Source organism: Mustela erminea, chromosome 5, assembly GCF_009829155.1.
Source record: "Mustela erminea isolate mMusErm1 chromosome 5, mMusErm1.Pri, whole genome shotgun sequence".
Classification (NCBI taxonomy): domain Eukaryota; kingdom Metazoa; phylum Chordata; class Mammalia; order Carnivora; family Mustelidae; genus Mustela; species Mustela erminea.
This window is the reverse complement of record NC_045618.1, coordinates 99,819,805-99,839,581: the sequence shown is the minus strand read 5'-3', so window position 1 is coordinate 99,839,581 and position 19,777 is coordinate 99,819,805. Positions and strand designations below refer to the sequence as shown.

The 19,777-nt window shown below is 40.6% G+C and overlaps 1 protein-coding gene across 8 annotated transcripts in view; it reads left to right on the top strand.

Annotated features, from left to right (window-relative positions):
- TRIM9 (tripartite motif containing 9) overlaps positions 1-19,777 on the top strand; it is a 108,557-nt gene that overhangs the window by 45,743 nt on the left and 43,037 nt on the right. For all 8 annotated transcript variants that reach the window (XM_032344211.1, XM_032344210.1, XM_032344204.1 and 5 more), the window contains exons 2-3: positions 15,618-15,713; positions 17,949-18,071. In XM_032344211.1, coding sequence (XP_032200102.1) covers positions 15,618-15,713; positions 17,949-18,071 — 219 coding nt within the window. The remainder of the gene's footprint in view (positions 1-15,617; positions 15,714-17,948; positions 18,072-19,777) is intronic.

The window sequence follows — 19,777 nt, the reverse complement described above, 5'->3', positions numbered from 1 at the left end:
CCTACCCTTGCTCAGGCAAGCTTCTAACAGGCTTTTCTTTGGAAATGATTGCACAGTTATTTAGTCGTTTACAGAATCAACCAATTCCCATGATGAGATTTATTTCTGTGGGAGTCAAATTGTAGATTCTAACTAGCAGAGCGAAAATCTGTTGTCATGGAAACCATTCCCTTTTCACTAGGCTGGCACTGCAATTGACTTGCATAGAGATGGATTGACAGAGATGCAGAGGGAAAGGGTGAAACGAAATCAGACATGGCTTAGATCCATTTTCCTGAACGATATTGATGATCACTATTAATTTTATGTTGAATGGAAATTGACCTATAGGTACTGGATCTTAACAAATCTTTCAGTACTGCAGGGAGAAAAAACAAAATATGTTTTAGAAGCCATTTAAGATATCCCCAAGAGTTTCTCTTTCGGCAAAGAGGATCATTTATTAGACAAAGATTGTGTTTTACTTTGTTCTCAGAGTAACAGAAGCAATGGTAGTGAAAAGGAGAGTAATATTAAGGCTAATTTAATTTCCTTATGCTTTGGACTTTATAAATGAAATGTTAGGACTCTCAGAGAGGAACAATGTGGATTTATCAGCAAAATGAGAGGATTCATGCCTCTCAAACTCGTAGTCAAACTAAAGGAACCAAGAACATCTGAACACAAGTTCTTCCTACAACTTATGGCATCATAAGTTGACCAAAAAGGGTACATTTGCATTGTGAGTCTTATGGCATCTGTGCCTTCCCGAAGGATAGGACATCTCTGAGGGTGGGCGAAGATTCTGGCAGAGGTGGTGAGTGGCCTCCCATTTCTTACTGAATGGCGCCCATTATTCCTGCTCCCTCTGAGGAATTGCCACTTTTCAAATTAGGCCTATATTTCCACCTAAATGACCTTTACCAGATTCATCTTTTTTTTTTTTTTTAATTTAATTTTTTTTTCAGTGTTCCAAAATTCATTGTTTATGCACCACACCCAGTGCTCCATGTAATATGTGCCCTCCATAACAGATTGATCTTTAATATTAAAATCATGTCATTGAGAGGACATGCAGACCAGTTAGCAGTGGCCAGGTAACTCGATTCCAGGGGCTGCTAGGTATCTGCAACAGAAGAAAAGAGTCAACACAACCAGGGCAAAGGCATGAAATCATCCAAGGCAGTAACACCCTGTGAGTGGAGGTCTCCCAGTATCCAGTTTTCGGTGTCAAATCCAAAAAAACATTGCCAAGACTGATGTCAGGGAGCTTATCCCCTGGGTTTTCTTCTAAGTGTTTTATGGTTTCAGGTCTTATGTTCAAGTCTTTGAATCCATTTTGAGTTAATTTTTGCATATGGTGTAAGATAGTGGTCCAGTTTTCTCAACACCATTTATTGAAGATATTCTCCTTTCCCCTAGTATATTGTTGGCTCCTTTGTCATAAATTAATTGGCTATATATATGTGGGTTTATTTCTGGGCTCTCTATTCTGTTCCATTAATCCATGTGTCTGTTTTTATGTTATTACCATACTGTTTTGATTACTATAGCTTTGGAGGCGTATGATGCCTCCAACTTCATTCTTTATTCTTAAGATTGCTTTGGCTTTTCAGGATCAAAGATATCTATTTTTTAAAAGCATGAATTATCTATAGTAGAATATACAGATTTTAAATTTATAGCTCAATAAACTTTAACATATATATGTGTGAGTATATATTTACATACATACATACATGTATGTATATACATATGTGTATATACATGTGTATGTACATATATGTATACATGTATATGCCTATATACACACATATGCATGTATATACATATGTGTGTACATACATAATGTATATACATATATATATATATATACACACACACACACACACACACACATATATAATTACCACCCAAATCAAGATATAGAATATACCCCTACCTCCAAGACTTTCTTTACAATACCTTCCGGTTAATCTCCCCATTTTCCTGACTTCTCTCATTGTAGATTAGTTCTTTAAATCGCCTCTTCTTGAAATTTACATAAAAACAATACGTACTTTCTTGTGCTTGACTTCTTTTACTCAATATGATTTTTTAAATTTCATGTATGTTTTGCATATATCATTAGCTTGCATTTTTTAATTGCTTAATAGTGTTCCATTATATGAATATACAAAATCTATTCATATTACCATTGAGAGTCATATGCAATGTTTCCAGCTTTGGGGCTATTACAAATAAAGCTGCTATGAACATTTTATCCAAGTCTTTTGGGACATAGGCTGTCATGTAGGGTAGGTATACATTTAACTTTATTAGAAAGAACCAGTTTTCCCAAGTGGTTGTACCATTTTAACTCCTGCTATCATTGTGTGAGTCTCCCCATTCTCACCAGCACTCAGTGTGGTCAGTCTGGTGGTCTCTCCTTGTGTGCCTTTTGTTTTTAAAGACTCTGTGGGGGTACTTGCCTGACTCAGTTGATAGAATATGCAACTCTAATGCTTGATCTCTGAGTTGTGAGTTTGAACTCCATGTTGAGTGTGGAGTTTGCTTAAATAAATTTTAAAATCTTTTAAAAAAAGAAAAAGAATCTGTGCTAATATCTGCATCGATAGTGTAGTGAGGTCTGGAGGTCGGAATTAAAATAAAGATATTGCAATTAATGTTTCCCAATCTGCTAATGACCCCCATACTTTTGAAAAATCTAGCTTTTTTAAGATAAGTTCAAGTAAGCTGAGATTTCATTAAAAAATATTCTGAAATTATTGAATGCTTAGATCTTAAGAACATTTGTCAGAGTCATCCTGGATATAAGCACTTAAGTGCAAAAAAGCCACCTCTGTCTTTTATGATCCATTCCTTTTTTTTTTTTTTTTAAGATAGGGAAAGGGACAAAGGGAGACAATGGAGAACCTTAAGTAGGCTCCAAACCCAGCATGGACCTCTATCCAGAGCCTGATCTCACAACCTTGAGGTCATGACATGAGCAAAAATCAAGAGTCGGACACTTAACCAACTGAGTCACCCAGGCACCCCTGATCCATTTCTTCTATGTGCTATCTAAGAACAGTATTTCTAGAGGGATCAGTGTTATAGTATTTGAGTTGCCTAGCTAGCCCCAAAAAATCATATTAAAAAAGCAATATATTTTCATAAACTGATTCTCCTCATTATATATAGAAAATTTGTAAATGCAGTTTTAATTTCCTGTTTGATCTAGGAATTGTTTAAAATAGTATTTCTTAATTTGCAAGAGATTAGTAAACATTAAGCGAAGCATTTGGGGAAATGTTGAGAGTTAGGACAATCAAAGTTACTAGTTAATGTTGACTTAGCAATAGAAAAATGAAGGTTTACCTAAGATGAAAGATACGATGTTAACAGCTTGCAAAATAGAAAAACATAGCAAAATATCCAGATTAATTGGTGAACAGTTTAAGATATTAAAAGAAATGTGATAATGCCACAAAAATTTTTAAAGGAAAATGGATTGTAATAGAAATATATACAATAAAGACGGAATAAAGCCAACTATATCAATTAACACATTGTTAATTGATATAAATAGCCCAAATTTCCCTATGATAAGGTAAAAAATCATCAGATTGAGTTAAAACAAATGTAGTTTAAAAAAAAAAAAAGATGAGCAGGGGCGGGGTGGCTCAGTTGGTTAACCATCTCACTATCTTGGTTTTGCCTCAGGTCACAATCTCATGGGTCATGAGATCAAGCCCTGCATTGGGCTCCATGCTGTAGGAAATCTGCTTGAAGATTCTCTCCCTCTGCCCTTCTCCCCACTATTTGTCTCCCTCAAACTTTCTGTCTCAAATAAATAAGTCTAAGTAAAAAAAAAAAAAAAAAAAAAAGGATAGGCAAAGTTATTTGAGAAGGAGAATGAGGAGAGGATGTACATAATAGTATCAGAAAAAATGAAGTTCAAGGCCAAAAGAATTAAGTGAAACATCTAAGGAGATGATCTATTGTTAAAAGGTATAATGAATGCACAAGAAGAACAAACAGCAAAACCATAGATTACATAAGACAAAAATTCGTAGAAGTAAAGAACATGATCAAAGTATTATCTTTGTGGGAAATTTATGAGACTGATGCACTACCTACTGCGCTAATGAGGCACCTTCTTTGTGGGAAATTTAATCACCTTTTAATTTTAGAATGTTATAGGCCAAAGAGACAAATAATAAGAAAAAATGTAGGGTGTCTGAACAACCCCGTTAACAAGTTTAATTATGTTTACACGTGTGTTATAAAAATTTATATTATGCATATTATCTTTATATTATATAAATGTATATATATTCTCTCCTAGAACATATTCTTCTCTTATGCCCACTGAATGTTTACCAGACACATTATTATGTGTCCACAAAATAATAACTATAAGTTCTAAAGAGTAGAGATTTTGTGAACCAGACGTGCTGACCAAATTCTACTGAAACTGTTAAGCCATAACTTTTCACTTCTCTGGCAGGCCACCTAAATTTTCCATGTTGTTTTTCAGTTTTTGGTCCCTAAGGCTTTCTTGATAAGCAAACAAGTGTCCTCAGGCCGGCCTTATTCACAGATAGTCATCAACAATGAGAAGAAACTAATTTCCTTGACAAACACTTAAGTAGTCCAAGTAGCACTCTGCTGGCTAGGACTTCTCCTAAGTGCTTTATAAATAATACCAGTGGGAATTTCCACCTTAACTAGGAAAATATCAATAATAAGCTTTTGAAAAAAGTCTCCCTCTCCTCACCTTGGTAATGTAAAAATGCAAATTTTAGAAATGAGATTCCATTCTTTGCCTCTCTGATCTTAAAAAATAATACAAATGATAATATTTGCAGGTATTACTTACATCACCTTTATCAGGAATATAAATTAAATGACCACTCAGGGACATTTTGATAAGATGATAACATTTAATGTGAGTAAATACAAAATTTCATTTCTGAAAATGAGAATAATCAAGAATGTGTTTAAGATTTACTCCATGAAATTCATGTCAGTTGTTTGCAAAAAATGGAAGCAAATTGAATGTCCTAAAATAGGAGATTAGTTAAATAAATGATGCTGCATCAACATAGTGGGTTACCCTTCCGCTTAGTGGTTACCAGAATAGATTCTGGTCACACACTTTTGTGAATTTGGATTCTGCTCTGCCTGACAGTTTTAAGACTTTGGACCATATAACCTCTCTTGCTTAATTCTACCACTTTTAAAAATTTTGAATATTAATAGTACCCACCTTGCTGGGTTGTTGTGTGAAAAAAATGAGTTATTATGTATAAAGCATTACAGGCAGTGCTTGCCACAGAGTAAATGTTATCAAATATAGCTATTACACAAAAGGAGGAAGTAGCGTATTTTTAGTCAGATGGGAAAATATTTATAGCATATTAAGTGAAAAGAGATTATTATTTTTTTTCAACTACTAAGTCTTTTATTTTCTGATTTTCCTGAAAGAAGCATGTTCTGTTTTTGAAATATAGGGGGAAAGTTATTTCTTAAAACGTCTTGCTCCCACTAGTTATTTTGTCATTCCAGCTTTAGCACTTAACACTTGAGTCTCTGAAAGAGCACAGGAAAAGCATTTCTGTATGAAAAGTAGTTCGGTGATTTCTTTCACTTCATATATATTTCTTAGAGCATGTTTTTATTATTTAGAGAAAAGTCCTCATTTGAAAAATGAAACTTTCTATCTGGGACACTTAAATATTATAGAGAACTGAATATGTATTGATCTCAAATCTGTTCTGCTTATCTTAAAACTGTGCCTGGGCAGTATCAGACAATATGGAATGCTATACCACCTGGAAGGACATGGCAGACCAAAAGGAAGGACATGGCATGACCTAAAGGAAGCCAAAGGGATCTGCAGAGAAGACAGCTTTCTGGGAAAGGATTCAGTCTGCTGACTAGGGCCTTAGAATTATCCACAGAAAAAAGGCAGCACACACACAAAGGAGATGTATCCTGTAGTCCATCTCTGGGATGTAAAATCCAATATTTACACAAAGGCTTAGCCCAAGGAAAGCATATTTTTGATCCTCAGCTGTAAATGCTTAGTAACTGCCTAACAACACACGTGTAGTGGTTTTAAATATCCATAGAAAGGCATGCTCTCTGACAGAGCCTTGGGCCCAGTGGTGTTGACCTTGCAGCCTATATGCTTGCCGCTTTATTAAAGTTTCATGCCTTCCATCACAACAATTGCTGCATGAATTCTTTCACGGCTTCCAGCACCCTGCAAAAGCCATAGAGACATGGCAAATTGATTTTCCCCCAAGAAACTATGAACATTGGGTGAGGCAACAGTTTTTCTTTTTTCTTTTCTTTTTCCCTTGCTCTCTCTTTCTCTCTCTCTCTCTCTCTTTTTTTTTCCTGTGCCTTGAGGCAAAAAGTGACTTCTATCTCCATGAAAAAAACTCCATGTTGATTTGCATCTCCAGCTTGAGAGTTTCCTATCTATGGCAGGAACTACTTTAAGTTTAGTAGATAAAGGCCTTGCAGAGTATATCTAGAATTCAAACTCTAGCCAGAATTGGCTGTGTCTGGTGAGGAAGCAGATACTTCTCATTTGCCCTGAGAGGTGGAGAAGCTTCATTTCTGTTGTTAGTTGTTGGAATAGTCTAGTCTGCTTCCTCTTCATTAGAGAGTCCATAAGAGAGAACTTTCAAATGGACATTATAAAGCTCAGAATGGTGGTGGCTTCTGAGGAATGATGGTTCCTTGAAGGAAGGGATTGTGTTTACTTTCTTTATCATATAATTATATATGTAAATAAAATATATAAGTATATATTTTATTTAAAATATATAAAAATCAAATAAATAAATAAAATATATATAATTATATAATTATATAGTTGATTATATAATTATATAATTAATTATATTAATTATAATTGTATTCGTCAATTTTGCTAGAGTAACCAACAGTCCCTAAAATCTTGGTGACAAAGATGTATTTCTTTTTCTTTTTTAAGATTTTATTTATTTATTTATTTGACAGACAGAGATCACAAGTAGGCAGAGAGGCAGGTAGAGAGAGGTAGAAGCCCAGGCTCCCTGATGAGCAGAGAGCCCAATGCAGGGCTGGATCCCAGGACCCTGAGATCACTACCTGTGCCGAAAGCAGAGGCTTAACCTACTGAGCCACCCAGACGCCCGCAAAGATGTATTTCTTGCTCATGTTCTATCACAGGAGGTAGTCTGAAGTTCCATTCCACCTGTGTTCTTTCTGGAAGTCCATAGCCACTATGTGGGATATGCCCAGTGGTATGCAAGTATGCTGATCAGCTCATACCCACTCACTGTGAAGAGCTGATAGTATACGTCTTTTCTAACTCCACATTCAGTGATGTATGTTGGTAGCCTAAAATCAACCTTGGAAATTGGCAAACACTACAAATTAGAATTGGGGCTTTTCGAGAGCCAGTTTATCAGCACACCGCTGGATTCATGTGATAAAGAAGAAAAGCCAATGAGCTGGCAGAAAATCACAGTGTTGTTTTGGGCTAAAGCAAAGCACATGGCCAAGAATGACAATGGGGTAGGGACGGATGCTCCACCTGCAGGAGGCACCACAAGTCTTATGGCAAAAATGGGGAGGGAGCAAATAGTTGTGAACAATACTATAACCTAGTGCAGTATCTGTATAATCATCAGTGGTCAAACCCCAAATTGGGACCTGTGGTGTGACAAAATGTTTTAGTGATTTATGTATTTTTTTACATAATTCTTATTATAAATGCTTGCAATATTTACTAAATGCTTACAATATGCCGGATGTTGCATAGATGAACTTTATATATATGATTTCAAATAATCCTCACTACAGTCCTCTGACGCAGGTACTATTGTTATCTCCATGCTGCAGACCCAGGAAGTTTAGTGTTTTAGACTGGGGCTCCTGGACACAGACTCAGAGAGTTGTGAAGGGATGGTTAGCTGCTGAGTTATCTTAGTAGAAGAAGTGAGAAGGCCAGGAATGAGCAGACCTGACTGGCCCCAGCCCCGTCTGCTGGGAGTTCTGGAGCTAGGATAGCCCTTCGGGTTGTTCTCAAGTCCTGACAAGGAAGCCCTAGCCAGTCACTTATGGGACACCCTGTCCCCATAGACAAAAAGACTCCTAGTGTAATCAGTTTATCAACAGTGGTATTCCCAGCAGCTAGAAGGACGCAACAGCCTTTTTTTTTTTAAGATTTTATTTACTTATTTGACAGAGAGAGAGAGATTACAAGTAGGCAGAGAAGGAGGCAGAGGGAGAGGGGGAAGCAGACTCCCCGCCGAGCAGAGAGCTTGACACGGGCCTTGATCCCAGGACCCTGAGACCATGATCCGAACTGAAGGCAGAGGCTTAACCCACTGAGTCACCCAGGCGCCCCAACACAACAGCCTTTAAAAGAGAACTTGGACAGAGCACCACAGTATCCCCTACATTAGGTAATATGCCCATGCATGGTTCCACAGCAAGTGAAAGGCTGGATTTAAACCCAAGTCTGTCTGACTGGAAAGCCTGTCTTCTTAATCCCAATGCCAGGTTACTGCCCATTGCCCTCTCTATCTCAGTCAGTTGCTACTACCTGGTGAAAAAAATAGCATTGCTGGAGCGCCTGGGTGGCTCAGTGGGTTACGCCGCTACCTTCGGCTCTGGTCATGATCTCAGGGTCCTGGGATCGAGTCCCGCATCGGGCTCTCTGCTCGGAGGGAGCCTGCTTCCTCCTCCCTCTCTGCCTGCCTCTCTGCTTACTTGTGATCTCTCTCTGTCAAATAAATACATAAAATCTTTAAAAAAAAAAATAGCATTGCTGGCCCATGTTTATGGTTTCAAGAATGACTGAAACAGTATTGGGTTTGAATTGTTATTAAAAAGAAGGTCAGTGGCATTACACATTAGCTTTTAGTGTGGATGTTTGTGTACTTGTCTGTGCAGATCTAGCCCTGTGGAATGGGAAAGGAAATTATATGGAACAGTGTGTTAGGGACAAAATGTCTTCTTCCTTTTTCTTCTGCACAGCTTATAGCTCACATTCACAGTCAAAATGGTAAGATTGGTTTAGTATATGAGAGATGTGCCTGTTCAGGCAGGGGAATTTGGACGTGCTTCCTTCCCTACCCTTAAAGTTAACCTGGGCCGGCTGAAGGGTCAGCTCATTGCCCAAGATTACCACAGCTTTCCCTAGGCCAGAGCCAGGGTAGCCACTATCAAAGATAAACAGAGTGGACACCAGTTACAGTGGTAAGGACAGATTTCAATCAGTAATACACTATTGCAGTAGGGAAAGGAGTCCAGGGTAACTGAACTCAACTTCAATTTGTACGGAAGTGATTGGGTGTTTTGGAGAGGGTTTTTGTTTTGGGGGTTTTGGGGGTACAAAATGGTAGTTTATTAAAGCACGTGGACAAAACGGGGGTGGGGGCAGAAAGAGCTGCTGCACTGGGGTTGTGACAGGTAGCTGATTATATACTATGGGGTTGGGGGAGGTAGAGAAAAAGGGAGATTTCAAAGGCCTTGGCAATCAAGTTAAGGTTGTTTTTCCCCTCTAGCAAGTCATTAACATTAAGATAGTTGGGAGATTCCTGGAAGGCAGTCACACGCAGTCCCACCCAGAAGTGGGGGTTGGGGGGAGGCTGGGGCTTTGTCTTCTGCTTGCCTTTGTGACTGGGCTTTTTAAAGGAAGATTGGAAGAATGGGGAGGGGATGAGCTGAGGCTCAGGAGAGTCCCGGAAGTGAGAAATTACAGAAAGTGAAAAGGGGTTGGCCCATGTGGAATGCATCTGGGTTTGCTAACTGGTGTTTATGGAGTTTGGACTCTTAACCTCCTACAGAGACTAGGAGACAAGGGCTCTATCTTCACGTGTTGGCTGAAATAACCAGTAAATTCTTTTGGCAGCCTTGAATTTCCTCAGACTGACACTTCAAGGGGGCTAGGGTCATCCCAGGGATGTGGCCATGACCCATTAGAAACTATGTTAGAATTTTGTTCAAGCCTTTGTGGGCCAAAGTTGAGAAGAGGGCTCAGAGGAACCTGAGTGCGTTTGGCCACAGAGAGGATCTTGGTCAGAACCAATTAGCAGTAAGCAGCAACTGAGTGGACCCAAATCAGCTGCCCATAAGACCCCTCTGATACCCGCCTTATCCAAAGCCAAGAGCTTCCTGGTGCTCCACTGATGTCTCATACACACATGTACTCTGGCACACATTCTTATACACTCACATTCTCTGTGCTCATACTTGCTCACACATATACATTCACTTACACACACACACATGCCAAGATTACTGTTCACAGATCACAACCTGTTTACTACCCCTGCTCTGCTGCTGGCCCTCATCTCCAGGCAGGCCAGCCTGTGGGGCTTCCTGCCCATCTAACTAGTGAGCTGGGCCTGGGCTAGATCCAGAGTCTTACACCATCAGAGAAACCAGAGGAGAGATCCCTTTGTGGAAGAAAGGAAAGGTGCAAGGAAAGGTATAGACCAGAAACAGAAGTTTAGCCAGAAAGAGAATCAGTCCCCCTGGGAGTTCAGCTCAAAGGTTCTCCAAGTTCTAGTTATTCAGTGACTTCTCATTCCTTTACCTGATTCCATCCTCAGCCCAGTCCCTCCCAAGGTCTCAGGTCAGTGCATGATAAAGCCAATGGTGGACCTCAGTCCAAACCTTTTGGCCCTCTCCCATGAGACCCATGGATCTCATTGACAGGTCCTTTTCAAATTCACAAAAAAACTTTATGCAGGAAAAATCTAGGTTTGACTAGCTATGCTATGGATTACATATTATCTGCCTGTTGAGCATAATCAGATTTCCTCATAATCAATCATAGCCCCCACCACCTCACCTTCCTTGGTTTTGCATGCTCTCACCATGGCTGGTTTTTATTTCTTCCTGCATGAGTGAGAGACTTCTCTTCTTTGGACCATGGAAGCAAAGAGCACAACTTTGGAGTTAGACGAGGGTTTGTGTTCCTGCTCTTTTATATGTGAGTTGTAAAACCTAAACTCGAGTATCCTCTCTGAGCCTCTGCAAAATGGCAGGGTGGTGATTGGGATTAAATGGAGTCCCATTAAAAGCACCCAGCAGTCCCTTGCTAATAAGAAATGACCAGTATCTCTTAACTATTAGAATTTCTTGCCTTTACTTTTTAATTAGAGAATGACAGTAATGTAGTAAGACTTAGAAACCAGCACTCCTTCCAGAAAAAAATTGTTCTTATTCTAAGTTCTTCCTTCAAAATTACATCACATCAATTGTCACTTTGCTCCTGTATTTTGTGTTGACCCTGGTACTTGGGAAGGAGGGGGCCTGGGCATGGTCCCCAAGTGGAGTGTGCTGTGACAGAGTCACAGGGGCCATTAAGCCAGTGTTGCTTCATCTATTTTGTACTAATTCTTTAGGGTTGACCCTTTTGGACCTGTCCCATAGCTGTAACTTAAGATCATAGACAGCCAGGAAGCTCTCCTTCCTTTGTCCCAATTGCCTCCATCCAATATTCATAGTAAACTAAGGGAGAAAATGACACACAGATCATGTTCACGGCAGAGCGAGGAGAGGAGACACCATCCTCCGTGTGGGCATCCTCTGCAGCTAGGCAGATGCTGAGCCAAGGGAGGAGCTAGTTGAGAGGGACTGAATCCCATACCCATCTACTGAACCTACGTCATAATGGGTTGCAAACTGCCCTCCCATGGCTTCCAGGTTGAGCTCCTGATCCCTTATAACCTCAGTCCTTTGGAAGGTGAGGGGAATCTGGTGGAAATTGGAGGGAAAAAGCAGAACATGGAGGAAGGAGGAGGGGGAGTGTTTTGTTTCCCTCCTTACAGCTCTGAGCAACTTGCTGCCTTTCTGGGCCATCTTGGTGATTCAGAGCATGCTCTGAGCTCTGGCGTCTTCGGCTACATTAATTCCCCACTCTCATTCACTTTCTGGTCATGACACCTTTTCAGAAAATTGGAAGACAACTATTCAGGAAATCAGAACGTCATTGCTTAGGCATTATAAACCGCTTCTGATGGCTACTGGTACAGCCGAAGGTGCTGTAAAGAAAACATGCACTAAGTATTTGCATCTTTGGTGGTCTGCTATACATTCGAAGGGCTGCTCCGTGGTCCTGAATGCAGACAGAACATTTCTGTTAGCTCACAGCAGAAATTTAAATGCTCCTGGGAAACAAAATCAATCAATAATAATGTTCTTCTGTGTCAGATGTAGCTTATAAATGTGATCAAAAGACTATCCTATAAAAGCACATAAATCCTTATAATAAGGGCATTTTCTAGTAATAAATGGTTTCCAAGATTTTTCATTGTCTCCTGCTCAGTTTCCACAAGCTGGCAAAGCTTAAGAGAAAAGGTTTTTAGATCTTTATCTTATAATACAGTTGTTTATCAAATACCAGAACCATTAGCCAGGTAGAAGGTATTCTTGGGATTGAAAATAGACACAAAGGGAGGTAATCCGCAAATGAATTGATTTTTTCAGTTTGCTTACAGCTTTCCCACATGAAAACCTGGAATGGATGAGGCCAGTACTCTTTGTATCCTACGAAATAGTTTCTTTTCTAAGGAGCTAATGGTATCTTGTTGAAAATTCTTTATGGGTGTCAGGTCTAATTAACTTACATTATATATTAAGTACCAGGTGGGGACACAAGAAATCAGGTAGCTTCAGTTCTCTATAGCTGAATGAACTTGACTTCTATATTCCAACATCCAAGTGTGGTTACTAAGGCAGATGTTATAATAAAAGGGGGATGAAAACTGTAGTAGCCAGCAAACTTTTGCTCATTCTGAAAAAGAAAGATGTGAATTCTAAGGTAATAATGAAAAATGTCTCCTTTAGAATATGTCTGTCATTGTATTGTCTGCTTCTCTAAATGAGATCCTCCTATCCTTTTTCGTTCCCTGGGCTCTTAGAAAAAGTTCTTAAGGAGAAAACTTTTATTACAAATAATAGGTGCAGCTGGGACCTGGTAATAAATAATTGGGTAGCCCTTCCAGCATCGTAGGCTCACTTTGTGCTTTTTCTTACGTAGCTGTGTTGGTTTAGCCTCCCTGAGTCTGAGTACATAGATCAGAGTAAAAGTGATGAAGTATATTCTCCAACAGATCCTCTTCTAAGAATCTGTTCTGCAAATCTCCCCAGTCAGTCTGCAGGTGTTTGTGAGCAGGAAGGAAGAAGGTGAAAAGAGTTAATAATAACTAGGGCATCTGGGTGGCTCAGGTCATGATCTTGGAGTCTCAGGATCAAGTCTAGCATGGGGCTCTCTGTTCAGCGGGGAGTCTGCTTCTCCCTCTCCCTCTGCTCCTCTACCCCCCGCCACCTCATTCATGCACACTCTTTGTATCTCCCTCTCAAATAAATAAAATCTTTTTTTAATTAGTAATAACTAACATTTATTAAGCATGTACCATACAACAGAGGGGTTCTGGCCTTTAAATTTCATTTCATGCAATGCCCATGACACCCAAGAATAGTAATATTCTTCTTATTTTATGGAGGAGGTAAAACTGTGTATAAAAGTTGGCACTACCAGTAACTGGTAGCATTTATGAATTCAGAGTAGTTCCCTTATCCATTATACATAGCTAGCAGGAGCTTTTTCATTGGTGAATGCACTAAACCCTCACAATGACCCAACTATAAAACATTATTATGCTTCCCATTTTTTACACTGGAGTAACCCAGGCACAGATAACTTTCCCAAGGTCACATTTAGTAAAGGACAAAGGCAGAATTTGAACGTTTCCAAGGCCTGTGTTCTTTCTACTACCCCACATTGCTTCTATCAAGCATTTGGTGTGCATATTTTTAAAGAGATCCAGTGCCCAACTTTATATTTAATAAGGCAAATATAAGAAGAAAAACATTCACTTAGCCTTATACACTCTAGCTCCATGTGGTTGCAAATGGCAAGATTTTGTTCTTTTCTATAGCTGAGTAATATTCCATTGTACACACACACACACACACACACACCCCACATCTTCTTTATCCTTTCATCTATTAATGGACAGTTGTGCTGCTTCCATACCTTGGCTATTGTATATAATGCTACAATTAACATAGGTGTTTGTGTATCTTTTCAAATTAGAGTTTTTTATTCTTTGGGTGAATACCCAGTAGTGGAATTACTGGATCATATAGTAAGGTGAAGGGGATTAAAAGTACCCTTAACTTCATAAGCACTGAATAATGTATAGAATTTTTGAATCGCTCTCTTGTACACCTGAAACAAATAAAGCACTGTATGTTAACTATACTGGATTTACATTTTTTTAAAAAGAGGCAGAGAAACATTCATTAGACCAAGAGATATAATCTTAAGATTCTGCCCTTTTACTTGAAAGAGGAGAGTGGTTGTGGTATTGTCTTGGCAAGGAGGGGAGTAGGCTTTAGTTTTCAAAGAAGGTGTTGTGGGAAAGGAGTTTGTCTTTGTAATCTCCTGGAGAGATGGGCAGTTATGCCCAGGCTTGTAGGAGAAGAACTTTTGCATCAAGTTCAATGGTAGTGGCTGCAAGTAATGGAAACCCCAGTATGGGATCTTAACTAAGTCAATTAACTAATTAATTGATTAATTGATAATTAGTTAATTAACTAATTGAATTAACTACTTAATTTAAGTTAATATTCCCCATAGACAAGAAGCCTAGTTGTAGGAGACTTCAAGTGTTGTTTGGCTGCTCAAAGCTGCCCCTGGAACCCAGGCTGTTTCTTCTTCTACCCTTCCTCGCTTACTATGCTGGTCTTCTCAAGGAGAATCATAAGACATCTGCCATAAAGTTGGGAACACAAGGGCAGAGGCTGCACCAGCCACACTGGTCTCAAGTGAACAGAAAACCAAGAGCTTCCTCAGACTACTCTCCACCCCCAGCCAAGCTCCACTCCAGTCTCATCAATTAGCAATGTGTCTCTTTGCCACCCCAACAGGCAGGGAGGCCGGAGAAAAAGCAAGGTCTTACCTGCACCCTTGGCCCCCCAGCAGAATTGCATCCCATGTGGACAGGACAGTGTGCGAAATTGGGAAGAGAGCCTGCCTTGGTTTGGGAGTGGAGAGGAGTTAGGGCAACAGGGCTGTAATTGGAAGCCAAAAGGTGACCTTGGAGAGGAGGAATGTGATCGTGGCTTTTGTATCTGTCATTACACTGAAGTGGCCCCAGAGCATCACACCAGTGCTCTAACCCTTCCTTCCCTCCTGCTGTTCTTGACTCTCTATTCTTCCAGCCCCAGGCCCAAAACAAGAACACTTAAACCTAAATCATTTTGACAATTACCAAATCATCTAACTCACAGTTTTCTCTTAATTTCAAGTTAAATAAATTATTGCTGAATTAATCAACAAATTAATGAGATGAGGGAATTCCAAGCAGATACAGCTGGTGAGGGCCTCCGCAATGGCCAGGAGTTGACCCTGCTTCAGAGGAGAAAGTTCTCAGGGGCCTGTGGAAGGGGTCTGGATGCTGTTAATACCAGAATCCTCATGTACAAATGTTGGCTAACTGTCCCAGGCTCTGACAAAAAGAATCTGAGGAGGCTGAGGACCCTTGGGTCTTGGATTGAAATGACTCTGTACAACCTCGTTGCTACTTCCTGTGATTACAGCTCCATGGTTTCCTTCTTTATCTTTGCAGAGCCAGCTCTCCCAGGCGCTGAACGGGCTGTCAGACAGGGCCAAAGAAGCCAAGGAGTTTCTGGTGCAGCTCCGCAACATGGTCCAGCAGATCCAGGTATCGGCAGCACCTGAGACAGAAAGCAAACCCCATGGGTTCAGATATTGCTTCATCATGGGGAAGTTTGTTTGTTTCTTCTACTTATCTGTGTTGTGGGGGAAATTCCAATTATTTTTCTGCTCTGTCTCTTCGAAAACAAGCAAATGTACAGACCAATTTCAAATGTACTCCCTTCTTAAGGTGGTTATATTTTGCCAACAAGCCAGCTACAACAACCTGGTTTTCCAAATAGTTCCTGTCCTTGGCACTGAGGTCCTAATTCTCTACTACTCTGGATTTAGAAAGAGGCCTTTTTGTGAAGTTGGAGTCATAATTGCTTAGTTTTTTAAACTCTCCAGGCTCCCAAAACATCTTGCCGTAAGTGTATCTTGTCCGATGGTTTCCCTTTCCTTTCTTCCCTTCCCTCCTTCTGTCTGTCCTTCCTTCCTGCTTGTAGTAATGCTTCTTCTCCACTTAGATGCTTAAATATTTTCCAAACAAGATCCCCCCTGGTAGCTATAATTTCAGATTGCTCTACTTGGACATGACCCACAGATCAGCTGGCATTTGAGAGTTTGTGAATTCTCCACTATTGCTAAAGCAAAGAAGCCATAAACTACATGAGATGCTTAAATAATGACCTTCTGCTCTGTTTACTGTTCTTATGTTTTGAGGTTGCCTCACAGAAATAACCTTCGCTCTGGCCTCTAGTAAATTGCTTTCTGAGTTAATGTTTAACCCATGTCAAGGTAGAAATATCTTTTTAAATGTAAGCTAGTCTTTCAAAGCATCTCACACTGATTTCCTCACCCTTTTTTGCATGCATGCTCATGTTAAAACTTTGATTGCCTAACAACCTAATACCCATACACTTCCTTCTGTTTTCCAGAGCAACAGAGGTTATCAGTCAGTCCCTCCTTTGCTTTTGCCTCTGCACCCCACCTCTTCATCAGAGCAAAGCTTTCTTTCTGCTCTACATCAGAACCTGCAAGAAGGCTGCACTTATCCTCCCAATGTTATCCTGCATGGGACATGGAGAGCTCTTAAATGATGTTTTCTATAGGACTTCTTTGAGTACTCAAAAGCAATTGTCATGAAAGCTGAAATTTCATATGTAGATGTCATTGCTGTAGCAATTACTAATGCACACTTTAAATGAAAAAGGACTTGCATTTGAGAAGTTATCAGATACCTATCAGTATGTCCTCATATTAAGAGACACAGTTCTTTTTGACTTTGGGAATAAATTAAAATTTGATAGGCTAAGCTGTTCTTTCCTTGCCAGCAAAAGCTTACAGTTGACCCAGTTGGATGCTATTTTTTCAGTGCTATTTGTGTATATGTGAGTATTCATCTTTCATTTGCTATAAATTACAATTGTTTTGCAGATTATGGTTTCACTCTCAAAATTACATATGTAACTTATTGAAAGGATGATTGTTCATGAATGCTTATGAATTGGGAGAGAACTGCTTGAAAAAAATGTCTACAGCTTGTATAGGTTTAAATAAAAAATAGTGAGATCTGGCATTCAATTTAAACATCATGAAGAAGCCATAATTCATTTAGAACATGGTTTACTTTCTCCAAAAAGCGGTTGGTTCATGGCTTGACTTTTACAGCTGGGTGATGCCTGTTATATATACTCATTGTTCTTGACGCCCTATGTGCATTAACTATTTGCCTTCTTTAATGAAAGGAGCAAGTACTTTTGGCCATGATTATTCTTTAAACTTCTACTGTCATTGGACTACTGTTTAATATTGAAGACCACTGCTGTCCTCTTTCTTCTCTCTCCTCTTGAATTTAATAGTTCTTTAACTCTCATGCCTCCACCATACCCAACACGTTCAGGCAGCCAACCTCTCCAAATGCCACCTTCCACCATCCATAAGTGGACATACGCCAGCTCTCAGAAGGATTTATGTTCAACTCTAACTTTATGTTCAACAAACTAAGCTTTATTTTACACGATATAATGTGAACCATGAAGATGATTTCCTTTTGATAAAAATAAATTTATTAAGTACTATTTATACTTTTCAATGTAAAATTCAAGGGAACACTACCACTGTGGAGTGAAATTTATCCAGTTACTTAAAAAAATGCCAAATGTGCATTGTAGACAGAGTTCCTTTCCGTCTCCTTCGGCAGGGATTTCCATCACACAAATGGACAGGGGAGCTCTGTTTTTTTCTGGCAGCCCAAGGAGCCCAGGTACTCTGGGACTAAGACATGTGCTCTCTCACACAGGAGAACAGTGTGGAGTTTGAGGCTTGCCTGGTGGCCCAATGTGATGCCCTCATTGACGCCCTCAACAGAAGGAAAGCCCAGCTGCTTGCACGTGTCAACAAGGAGCATGAGCACAAGCTGAAGGTAAGTGCTGTGCTGGGGGGAGGGCAGAAAGCTGAGGAGCCCAAGCTCCCAGGGCCAGGCTGGACAGGCCAGATGAGTAGGCCAGATACCCACAGTCTTGGGTGGCCAGTGGCCCGGAGGGCAGGCAGCCAGCAACCCTTTATTCACCATGAACACCCTTATTTACCTCACTGATGTTTATTGAGTGACTCCCCAAGAATTGCTCTGGGTATAGACATAATTAGGTAAATAAAAATTACTGCCCTCATGAGGCTTATATTCCACCAGAAGGGATAAACATTAAGCAAGAAAGTAAAATATGCAGTATTTAGTAACAGGCACTGAGAAAAATAATAAGGAATAGAGAAAGGGAAAGTGCAACTGGACAGCTGCTTGGATTTTTGTCATCACTCTGTGAAATCAATTGATTACAAGTCTTCCCCCATTGGCAAAAACATTGGTCCTCTTAGAGACATCTGATACCCCATCCATTGCCTCTTTAGAGCAGGGCAACAAGATGTGAGAGCAGGCTGAAGAAATGGGAAGGACCCAGCAGGAGGGAGCTCAGAAGCAGGCAGTCAGAGAGGTCCACATGCTCTGCCATAAGCCCCAGGGTAGCTACCAGTAGGAGGGGGATAAGGGGTATGCAGTGCTGGTCTGATGAGGGCAGAGGGAGAGGTGAGGTCTGACTATAGCCTCTCTAGTGCAGTTAGGCAGTCAACATCAGAGAGCTTAGATAGTGGGCAGCAGAGAACATATACAACCTCAGGGGAGCTTGTGAAAGGCCCCATAAGCATCAGGAGATTTGAACAGGCTGTAGTCGCTGAAGAACAGGGAAAGGCCCCATTTCTAAACGAATGGGATTCCAGTAGGAGGACCAAAGAAGAGTTTCAAAATGAAGAAATAAGAGAACACAGCTTATAAGATTTGAGGCTCAAGGTTGGTGGCGGGGAAGCTTCAGGTTGGGCCAGTACCCATTTTGTGGTAACCAGAAACAAGACAATAAACTAGTTGCTAACTAGGGCACGAGTCCTGGGCAAGACCCATGGTAAGACTGGCAATGCTGGGCCCTGAGCGGCAGAATCACCAACCTTCAAACTTTACTCTGTGCTTCAGCCACACACCAGGACCGCAAGCTCTGGGGTGGGTGTGGGGGAGGTCGCTGCCAGAAGGCAGGGGGCCAAATGGCCAGATACAGAACAACCGCTCCCCAGGGAAGCTTAACAGTTTTCTCCAACAGTTAGAAAACCCCAATTTAGCTTCCTCTTCTATGAGGCTCCCTCTTCCACAGCCCACCTGCTGCAAAATACAGAGCATGTGGCTGGAATAGAAACCTTTCTCCCCTGCCTCAGGTGTCCCTCTGAAAGGACCTGTGGAACTGCACCAGGCAGGAGGCAGAGCTGGGATAACAAGGTCCAAGCCTGGAAGAACTCCTGGGGGCTATGCCACGTGATGAAGCTTATTGGCCTGACACCCTCTGGGGCTCGATCAGGGCCACGGCTCTCTGAACGGTCCTGACAAGGCAGCTGCAGTGCCCTTTTATCAAGGAGAGGCACAGCAGATGCCTTGATAAAGAAAATGGCATGGCTTGAAGTTAAATCTGAAGCAGGAGTTGGGAAAGGAAAGTGCACAGGGCTCTAACGTTCCTAGAACATCAGCCTGTTGGTTGGACAGGAAGCCAAGGCCGGCAATGGTGACACTCCTTCTAGAGACGCCATTACTGTTTC